Source organism: Galeopterus variegatus, unplaced genomic scaffold, assembly GCF_000696425.1.
Source record: "Galeopterus variegatus unplaced genomic scaffold, G_variegatus-3.0.2 Scaffold866, whole genome shotgun sequence".
NCBI classification, from domain to species: domain Eukaryota; kingdom Metazoa; phylum Chordata; class Mammalia; order Dermoptera; family Cynocephalidae; genus Galeopterus; species Galeopterus variegatus.
In genome coordinates this window covers 406,148-416,881 of record NW_007726977.1, presented here as the reverse complement: position 1 = coordinate 416,881, position 10,734 = coordinate 406,148, and the positions used below count along the sequence as shown (strand labels likewise).

Genomic DNA, 10,734 nt, shown 5'->3' with positions numbered 1-10,734 from the left:
AAATGACAATAATCTCTTCCCCTTCTGGGTTCCCACAGGATACTAACTGTCCTAAAAAAAAAACCCCAGGTTTTGCGACAGGTCAGGCTTGAGTTCACCTCCCACCTCTGCCTCTTCATGCTGAGGAATTTCTCAACTTCCTCGTCTGCAAAATGGAGAATCCACCACCAGAGGGGAGCAGTGAGGACTGGCCAAGAAGAGGTGTATGAGGCCCCTCACCCCCACTTTCTTGCCCTGTCCAGACATTTAGGGAAGGGTCTCAGTCCTCAGCTCCGCTCCTTGGCCTGTTTCCACTACCTGGGCCTGCTGGGACCTTCCCACCCTCAGACCTCATCCTGACAGTCTATGCCTGTCACTCAGCATAATGCCCAGAGAGACATCTAGGTTCCTGCCTGTATCAACAGTGTGTTCCTTTTTATTGCTGAGTAGTATTCCACGGAATGGATGTGCCTCAGTTTATTTAACCATCAACCTGTTGAAGGACATCTGGGTTGTTTCTTGTTTGGGGCTATTATGAATACAACTGCTATAAACATTTGTGCACACTTTTTTCGTGTAAACACGAGTTTTCATTTCTCTGAGATAATGGCCAGGAGTGTATTATCTGGGTCATACGGTAATGGCATGTTTAGTTTTATAAGAAACTGCCAAACGGTTTTCCAGGGTGGCTGTACCATTTTACATTCTCACCAGCAATGTATAAGTGATCTAGTTTCCCTGCATTCTAACATTTGGCGTTGTCACTATTTTTTATTTTGCCCATTCTGACAGGTGTGCAGTGATATCACATTGTGGTTTTAATTTGCATTTCTCAAATGGCTATCAATGTTGAACATCTTTTTATGTGCTTATTTGCCTTCCGTATGTCCTCTTCAGTGAAATCTCTTCATGTATGTGTTTTGCCCATTTTCTAATTCTATTGCTTTTTTACTGTTGAGTTTTGAGAGTTCATAATTCTAGATACTAGTCCCTTTGTCAGATATGTGGTTTGCAAATATTTTCTCCTAATCTGAAGCTGTAGCTTTTCTTTTTGTCCTGTTTACAAGTTCTTTTGCAGAGCAAAAGCTTTCAGTTTTGAAGTCCAATTTACCAATGTTTCCTTTTATGGATCAGGTTCTTGGGGGTAAATCTAAGAGCTTTTTGCCTAGCCCTAGATCCCAAAGGTTTTCTCCTATGCTTTTTTGTGAAAGTTTTATAGTTTCATACTTACATTTAAGCCTGTGGTCCATTTTGAGTTACATTTTATATAAGACTTAGGCGAAGGTTTTTTGGTTGGTTCGGGCCTATAGATGTCCGATTGCTCCAGGATCACTTGTTGAGAAGACTCTCTTTTCTCCAATGAAGTGCTTTTGCACCTTTATCAAAAATCAGCTGGCTCTACTTGTGTGAAACTATTTCTGGGTTCTATATTCTGTTCCATTGATCTGTGTGTTATTCTTTAGCAGGTACACTGTCTTGATTACTATAGTGTATAGTAAGTTTTGAAATTGGGTAGACTGATTCCTTTTGCTTTATTCTTTTTGGTTTTTTTCCTTTTTGTCTTTTTTCGTGACCGGCAACGGGATCGCAACCCTCGGTGTCGCGCCCGCACCGCGCTCAGCCAGTGAGTGGACCGGTCTCTACATGGGATCCGAACCCTCGGCGGGAGTGCCGCCGCGCTCCCAAGCGCCGCACTCAACCGAGTGCGCCACCGGGCCGGCCCACCTTTTGCTTTATTCTTATTTTTCAAAATCGTTTTAGCTATTCTAGTTCCTTTGTCTTACCATATAAATTTTAGAATAATTTTGTTCTATATTTACAAGAAATAGATTTTGTAAGATTTTGATAGGGATTATGTTAAATCTGTGGGAAGAATTGACATCTTTACTATATTGAGTCTTCCAACCCATGAACACAGTATATCTTTCAGTTTATTTAGATATTCTGATTTCCTTCATCAGCATTTTCTAGTTTTCAGTATACAAATCCTGTACATGTTTTTTTAGATTTCCTCCCAAATATTTCATTTTTTTGAGTTATTGTAAATGGTATGTTGTATTTTAGATATTCTTTTTTTGTGTGTGTGTGTGTGTCCGGCTGGTACAGGGATCCGAATGCTTGACCTTGGTGTTATAACACTGTGCTCTAGTGCTCTAAGCAGCTGAGCTATCCAGCCAGCCCAGTATGTTGTATTTTAAATTTCAGTTTCCACATATTCATTAGTATATAGATTCTAGGAGTTGTCTTGCAGATTCCTTCGGATTTTCTTCTACATCATCATATCACCTGCAAATAGGGACAGTTTTATTTTTTCCTTTTTGAAATGTGTGCCTTTTCTTTTCTTGCCTGTTGCACTGCTAGAATTTCCAGCTCTGTGCTGAATAAGAGAGATGAAAGTGTGCATCCTTGCCTGTTCCCAAAGAAAACATTTAGTCTTTCACCATTACCTGTAATATTAAAAGTAGGGTTTTTGTAGATGCTCTTAATCAAATCAGGGAAGTTCCCCTCTATTTCTAGTTTTCTGAGAGTTTTTAAATGTTTTGAGCTTTATTTCTAATGGAGCTAAAAGCTGCAGAGAACTTTATGAAATTGACAGGTTCTAGTTCAGCCACTTTATATCCAAACTGTTGAGTTTTGTATTAGAGAAAACATCAACCTAATATGAAAAGATTATTGGTGTGTGTTGGACTTTGCATCTTAGAGAAAACACTCATTTTAGAATTGGGCTCCACAAGAAGAGGAACAAGGCCACACTTCATTAATTGCAGCTTTTAGCACAACTGCTAAAGCATTTATTTGCATAAATGTTACATTCTTAGGAAATTCAATTTACAGTAAAAAGATATATAAAGGATAATTTTTTCCATAAGAATTAATGGGCAAAGTCTACATATGTTTCCAAACACCCACAGTCCAAACATCTTTACCCACTGACAAAGCCCTCAAACCAATGGAATGACGCAGAACGAATGGATTAATTAATAGAGAAAAAAGATCATGTGATCATTTTACAGTCTTCGCTCTGGGCTTGATGGAAGACTTATGAGGCCACACTAAGCAGTACTACCAAAGGCACCAATCATAGTGTATCCCTGAGAGGCTGAGTCAGGAGGGGTTTGGGGTAGCGTGGAAAAACCACCGGCCTCTGCCCCATCATCTCCACATCCACACCTGGGACCTAGAAACAAACGGAGGCCAACATACTGTAGTCTGGGTGTGCTCCAGAAATTTCCACCTTTCTTAGGATCTCTTGAGATAGTGAAGAAGGAATGAAGGCAGCTTCCTTGCCACTGCTAATAGTAGCCTCCGGCAAGCCTAGGACATCATGCCCCAGCTCTCATCCGGCCACAGCTGTCCCCAGTTTACCAACAAGGAGCATGCGAACTGTGATGACTAATACAGAAACCCACTGCATTTAAATACCAGCATTAAGTGGAAAGGGTTGGTGTAGCACTCAGTCCTGCTGTGTCTCAACCCAGTGCCTGGAACTCAGTGGGTACTTGAGGGGAATTTCACCAGCCATTCTCATTCAGAAATGCATAGCTCGTTAGGAAATTATGCCCCCCACCCCAAAGAAACTGTGGGATGGGATCAACAATTCAAGTCCTTGAAGGACCTCAGCCCTGACTTTGTGCACCCTCCTATTTGGAGCTAGAATCTGCTTCCATAGCTTCCACGGGACTAGTCGTTCCACCTTGGTCTGCAAGAATCTTTCCACTGATTCACATTTCTGTTCTTCTGTTCTTTTTTTCTTTGTTCTTTATCTTGAACCTAAATCCTCTAACCTCCAATTTCCAAATACCAATCTTAGTTCTGCATCATGGGGTTTTTAGGAAGAACCTGCCTAATGGTCTATGTCCTTTACTGTACATTTGACCTCCCTTTTTTGGCTGGCATTGTGCATGAGTGCTGAAACATGTCCAAGTCTTTCAGCCTGGGTGGGAAAGCTCCCCACACCCCTTGTCCTTTTTCCAGCTCTCACCTTCTCTTTCCTCTTCACAACCAATCCTCTTGAAGGATACTCTTTTCTCTATTGTGTCCCTCCCACTTCCTCCCCAACTGGCTCTCTGGCCTCTTCCCCCACCCAGATCCTTGAATTGCTCTTGGGTAGATCAGCAATGATGCACCTCAGGCCTGATCTTACTTGCTGCCTTAGAAGCATGGATGCATGGGACACCCCAGCCTTCTGGGGACACTGTGACATCACTCTCCTGGTTCCTTCCAACTGGTCAGGCTCCATCTTGTCTTGTTGCCCTGCAGAGTCCTCCTCTTCTGTTTTCCTTAAATGCCAGGGTGCATCAGGGTTCTGTTCTGGGCCCTCTTTTCTTCTCATTTTACACATTCTCCCTGGGTGATCTGTCCACACGCATAATTTCAGTTGCTAATACTGTGCAGATGGATCCCAAATCCATAAGTCCAGGACTTAGCACAGAGGTGCTTTATCTGTTGAATAAAGAAGTGGATAAAACCCGTAACTCAGTTGCAGGAACTGAGATGCCCCCAGGAACTGAGACTGAACGTGTCCTCATGTCCTGTCCCAACTTGCTCCTCCTCCTCCTGTTTCCTGTCCTGGGTGCTGGTACCATCACTGGTCAGGTGCCTGGGTAAGCTTTAACTTTTCCCTCTCCCTAACCCCAGGCCCTATTCATCTCTTGCCAGTCCCTCCACTTCTGCAGCTCAGGCCCCCATTATTCCTCATTTTGGCTGTTGCATCTGCTATCGTAACTGGTCTTCCTGCCTCTGCTCCTTTCCCAAACTATCTGTACACAGCTCCACATACAAATTCAAAAATAAATTTTGGCTCTATCATCACTTCCCTGCTTAAGACCCTTTAAGACCTGTGGGAGCTCTTAGACTAAAACCCAGACTTCCTGATCTGTCCCATTCCTGCTTCTCCAGCCTCGTGCTCAGCACCTCCCTGCTCACCATGCCTTGCACCCATGCTGAGTGCCTCTCAGCTCCCCTGCCCTCGGCCCTGTGCACATGCTGTTCCTTTTGCCTGGAACTCTCTCCTTCCCCCACATTGCCTGGGTCCCTCCTACTTACTCCTCAGGTCTCAACTATAGATGTCACTTCCTCTGGAGCTCTGTCCCTGCCCTGCCCCTCCTCAGTACCCATACCAACCTTATGCTACAAAATAACTTACACAATGCATTGTAATTACCTATTTATGTAACTGTTTTGCCCACTAGCCTGTAAGTTCTGTTCAGGCAGGACTATTTCTATCTTGTTTATCTCTATTCCAACATATAGATAGGTCACTGACATTTGAGCCATTCTGCTGATCCAAATAAACACTGCTTAGCACAGACCTGTATACGTAATCAATGCACAATCTGCTTTTGTTTTTTTGGAAGCTGACCAGTAAGGGGATCCAAACCCTTGACTAGTAACACATTCTAACCAAGTGAGTGAAACCACCAGCCTTTACTTTTTTTTTGACGCACAATTTGTTGAGTGAGTGAATGAATGAATGATCCTTCCCCAGTGAGCACAGCATCAATTCTAACATGGATGGCACAGGCTTTCCCCCATGTTTTGAACAGTTCTGGATTTACACCAAGAGGAAAGTGCTGTCCCAGTAATTACCCTTTAGGTATTTACTGTCCTCCCTTTCCCAAAGAACTGTTCCCCACATTCAGCATAGACATGAGGAATGGATCCTGCATTATCAGAACAGGACTTCCTTCTTTGTTTATTGTGTTAAATGCTCTCCAGACAAGTCATAACAAGGGAGAACTGTCAAACTGCAAAAATTCACTGGGGCCTATTACATCTCCAGCCCAGGTCCAAGATGGGGAGATGGGGGGAGGCAAGGCTCAGCCATGGCACACAGGAGAACACACAGGAAGTTTCAGTGAGTGAGTCCAGTGGCTATGGCAGTATGGATGGTGACATCAAGTGGGTAGGCAGCTAAGGCTGTATCAGTAGGGACATAATGAAGGAAACAAGGGACAAGATACTCTTGATAGACACTGTAGTGTCCACTGGGCCCCACACTTTAATGAGGACACTGACCTACTGAGGAGAGTGACCCTGACATTGGAACCTTGCCACATGAGCATTCAATAGTTGAAAACTTCGAGAATATTCAAGAGATAAATTGTGAAAAGAGAGGTAGGGGCTGGGGGAGCCATGATGGAGATCATCAAATATTTGAAGGACTCCATTTAAAAAGCTCAGTTAGATGCGCCCTTTGGCTCCATGGGGCAAAATTAGAGCCAAGGGGGTTACAGGGAATTGGATAAATAAGGGCTTTTAAAAAAGACTGTTTATCATATTAACAACAGGGCCCATAATAATAGAAAAATAAAGTCAAGCCTCCCTTACCATTCTAGAGATAAGGAACTTTCTGTTTTTCAAAGGTGGAATACATTACCTTATAAGGAACAAGCTTCCCATCACCAAGGTAGGCAGGTCACCAGTGGGGTTCCAGCATCGGCAGGACTGGATGATACCTGGCTTCGTCTAGCCTAGGGATCCTGGATTTCACTGCATGTTAGAAGTTTCCATGGGTATCTGGAGATACCAACTTTGTGAGCTTCAGACTGGTGGGTTCTGATTTTTGGGACCCCAGCCTACTTTGTATTCATTTGTATCATCTGCTGCCATTTTAGCCCTCTGCTTCTTAAAATAAAATAATAATTCTTGTGGTATTGGGAGGGAAATAGGATAACGTGAATTAATAGTTTGAAAGGGAAATATAGTTTGGAATAACCGACTTACATAGATCACAAAACTGATAGGAGGCAAACTCTACTCTCAACTTGAGTCCCCAGGTCCTACTTTTTTTTTTTTTTTTTTATAAAAAAGATGACCGGTAAGGGGATCTTAACCCTTGGCTTGGTGTTGTCAGCGCCACACTCAACCATAGAGCTAACTGGCCATGCCTACATAGGATCCAAACCTGTGGCCTTGGTGTTATCAGCACCGCACTCTCCCGACTGAGCCACAGGCCGGCCCTCCAGGTTCTACTTTTAATCACATCATGCTATGTTCAAACACCCAAGTGTGGGAGGATTTAAGAACCTGACTGCTGTTCTGTGTCCAGAGGTTTTCACAATTCATTTGTTTCCCGTTATGGTTTGAACTGTGTCCTCCCAAAATTCATATGTTGAAGTCCTAACCTCTAGTACCTCAGAAAAATGACTCTATTTGGAAATAAGATCGTTGCAGATGTAATTATTTAAGATGAGGTCATTTAAGATGGGCCCTAATTTTCATTTTTTTTAATTAAAAAATTTTTTTTCGTGGCTAGCTGGTGCAGGGATCTGAACCCTTGACCTCAGCACCACTCTCTAACGAAGTAAGGCAGCTGGCCAGCCAAGTGGGCCATAATTTAAGATGACTGGTATCCTTAAAAAAACAGGAAATTTGGACACAGACACACACACAAGGAGAACCCCATGTGAAGAGATGCAGGGAGAAGACGGCCATCTACAAGCCAAGGAGAAAGGCCTGGAACAGCCCTCAGAAGGAACCAACCCTGTCAACAATTTGATTTTGGACTTTCAGCCCCCAGAACTGAGACTAAATGTTTCTGTGGTTTAAGCCACCCAGCATGTGGTGCTTTGTTACAGAAGTCCAGAGAAACTAACACATTTGGTCATTGAGGAAACAGTCACTGAGTGCCAGGGTACCAGGCCCAGTGGAGGGACTCAGACCCTTGGTGGGGGAGACAAGACGGAGCAGACCAGACAGCACCAGGACCATAAGCACGAGTCATCAAGGTCATCAAACATCAAACGAGAGACCCAGGGAAGGAAGCCTCCTGTCTGCAAGGCCATCAGGGGGTTAATGCCTTTGTTCTAGTTCTTGAACGTGGGCATGGATTGTGCCTATGAGATGAAAGACAAGTGTTTAGAGGAGGCAGCACGAAGAAAGTCAAAGGGAAACGTGCAGGAATGTACAGATGGCCAGGTAGGGCATGTGGGGACCATAGCAGAAAGGAAGGCTGGGAATGTGGGATGGGAGCAGGCTGTGGTGGGACTTGAGGCCAGGAGCTCTCTGCAGGCACTGGGAGGTCATTCGAAGTTCCTGAGCCAACAGCTGCATGAGAGCCAGCTGCGTGCAGATCCTGGGGTCAGGGGGTGGGGGGAGGGCTCTCGGGTGGTCCCTAATGCAGACCCAGGGGGAGATGTCATGGAAGCCAGATTTCCTCAGCCTCATTTCTCTTTCCCTCTCCTGTCTCCCACTTGCTGAAGCACCTGCATTGTGGAGAGTGGGTTTCAGCAGTTCCCATCCATGTAAAGGACTCTGAGATGAGCTTCTCCAAGTCAAATGGACTAGGTCCCAGCAGTCCTGTTAGCTCCCTCACCCCCAGCTTTCCCCTGGAAATAGCACAAGGCAGGGAAAGAAGTTACCCTGAAAGATGGGGGTCAGAATCCTCACACTGCCTCCTTTGAACAATATGGATATGAAAGAGCGCATAAACAATAGTGTGCCACGGCATGTCAGAGGCCATCAGTTCTTTTGTCAGAAGTGTGGCGCAGGCCAGGTCAGACAGTAGCTGGTCAGGCCTGAACTTGGCAGGGTGGCTGTAGATAGAATTTGGACAGGTAGCTGTGGGGGCACTGGGTAGCTATAGAAGCAAGGAAACCAAAAAACAAAGAGTGGTAGTTGTCAGTATTTATAGTGCTCCCTGCTTGCCTGCATTCCTGAGCATTTTATGGTTCCAACTCTGAAAACTTGGCTGTTTGTTTTCACTCTGCCCTGAATCTTTGGAACCAACAGGGTCTTGTTAGCTAGTGTCTACTTTGCTCCCAGCCTAAGGAGGAAGTAGGCTCACCAACTTTCTTATAAGAACTGAGCCAGGAGGGCTAGTCAGTTAGGTCACTTGGTTGGAGCATGGTGCTGATGAGACCAAGGTCAAGGGCTCAGACATATATACCGGCCAGCCACCAAAAAAAAAAAAAAAAAAAAAAAAAAGAGCCAGGAGCCAGAGGGCCCTAGGGAGGAACACATGGCAAAAAGCAGAAGCTTTGGGTTCAAGTTCAGACAGAGTTGAGTCAGAAAGCTAACCTGGCTGGCCAGTACCGGCCACATGCCTTTGAGCACGGCAGTTCACCTCTGAATGCTTGTTTCCACAGCTATAAAATGTTAGTTTATTATTTGGCAGTGAGGTTGAGAACTAAGAGGATCCTTCTCAAAAAATGGCCATCTGCTCCCTTATTCCTTCTTCAAGTGGAAGTGCCCCCTAGTTAGTGACATTATACTCCACTCATGCTAACGAGAGTCTGTAATGCTACTAGAAGACATCTGACTGACTGACTAGTATTCCTGTTGTAGTTTCCGGAGTACACCTCACTTACCTGGGGTCAGTGCGAGGTATGCAGCCTTCATCTGGCCTTGCCCAGCTAACTCTAACAACCCCTCACGGGCCTCCTGCCACTGGTCTATCCCTTTCTATTCCATCAGCCTAAAAGAACAGGTCTGACATTTCTCACTAGCCCAAACCCTCACCTACTCCTCAGGAGGGTAACTGGGAGTAACAGCACGAGTAACAACTAGCATCCCCGTTGCTGGTTAGAACTTGCAGTGTACATCGGGATTTGTACAGCTGGACCACCTGCACACTCACTTGCAGATTTTCAGTTGAGGAACTAGAGGCTCACAGAGGGGAAGTGACTGAGGAGGGTCAAATCCCACTTGGTGGCTGGGTCAGGGTTAGGGCTAGGACACAGGTGTTTGGGATTCTCAGTATGGGTCTCCCTAACCACACCTTCACTCCTCCTCCCCCAGGGCTGCAGTGGGGGCAGTGCTGTCGTGAACAAACACACCCCTACCCACTCCTGGCCAGGGATCAAGTCCCCTTAATCAGACACAGAGTAACTCAAACTGTTATTTTTTCTCCATATGCCCACCCCAACAGCTCTGGACCAAGTTATAAAATACCCATTTGAGCAGAGATTATCAAGCTGACCTAATTGGCTCTGGGAAGAACTTCCACACCGTGTCACTGCAACCTTGGTGGGTTTCAAGCACAACTGTTTGGCCGGCCGAAGCTTAAGTCTGCTAGTAACTTGACTCCCTTTTCAAACTGTCAGCACAGCAATATCATCAGCCTCATTAAAATTGATGTCAGCACAATGTGAAGGGCTGGAGAAAATGGAAGGTCACAGCATAAGGGTAGACCTCCTTTGTGGTCTGTCTCACGTTTCTCTGGTGTTAGGGTAGTGTAGCCCAAATAGGCATGCCAGTCATGAAAACAGTTGGGCCCTCCTATCCCTATCCCTCAGCATGTCCTAGTTAGGAGCCCTGGTAGTGGTGGTATGGGAGGGTTGCTAGGTAGTGGTGTGGGAGGGGTACACAAGATGCTCTGCATTTCCAGGTCAGCAATGTCAGTCACTCTTCAGGGCCTAGATTCCTGGAGCAGGAGTGAAGCTCCTCGAGCAAGGGCACACTGTTGAAAACAAGGCCACATGGTTTCCAGGTTAGGTTCTTTCCTCTTGGGGTAGTCCTGGCCCCTCTCCCGTGCCTGTTTCCCCATTTCTACAATGAGGCTTCAACCTTTTAAAGCATAGAACCATAGCTCCAAATAGCACACCAATATATCACACACACATTTGTGTGTGTAGAACACACCTCTAATAACCACGCAAGAACTAGCCAGGGGTCATCTAGCCTATAACAGTTCCCACCATGCTTGGATATTTTATATCTCAAATATTTGCTGCAAGAGCTGGAAGCAAACCCACTCACTGTAGTTCTCCTTCTGATGGGAGACAACTCCAAAAATATGGTCTGTTCTGTGAC

The 10,734-nt window shown here is 45.2% G+C and overlaps 1 protein-coding gene across 1 annotated transcript in view; it reads right to left on the bottom strand.

Annotated features, from left to right (window-relative positions):
- NANS (N-acetylneuraminic acid synthase) overlaps nt 1-6,591 on the bottom strand; it is a 35,880-nt gene extending 29,289 nt beyond the window's left edge. Inside the window, exon 1 of the mRNA XM_008573031.1 lies at nt 6,562-6,591. Coding sequence (XP_008571253.1) covers nt 6,562-6,591 — 30 coding nt within the window. The remainder of the gene's footprint in view (nt 1-6,561) is intronic.
- Between the last annotated feature and the right edge of the window lie 4,143 nt (nt 6,592-10,734).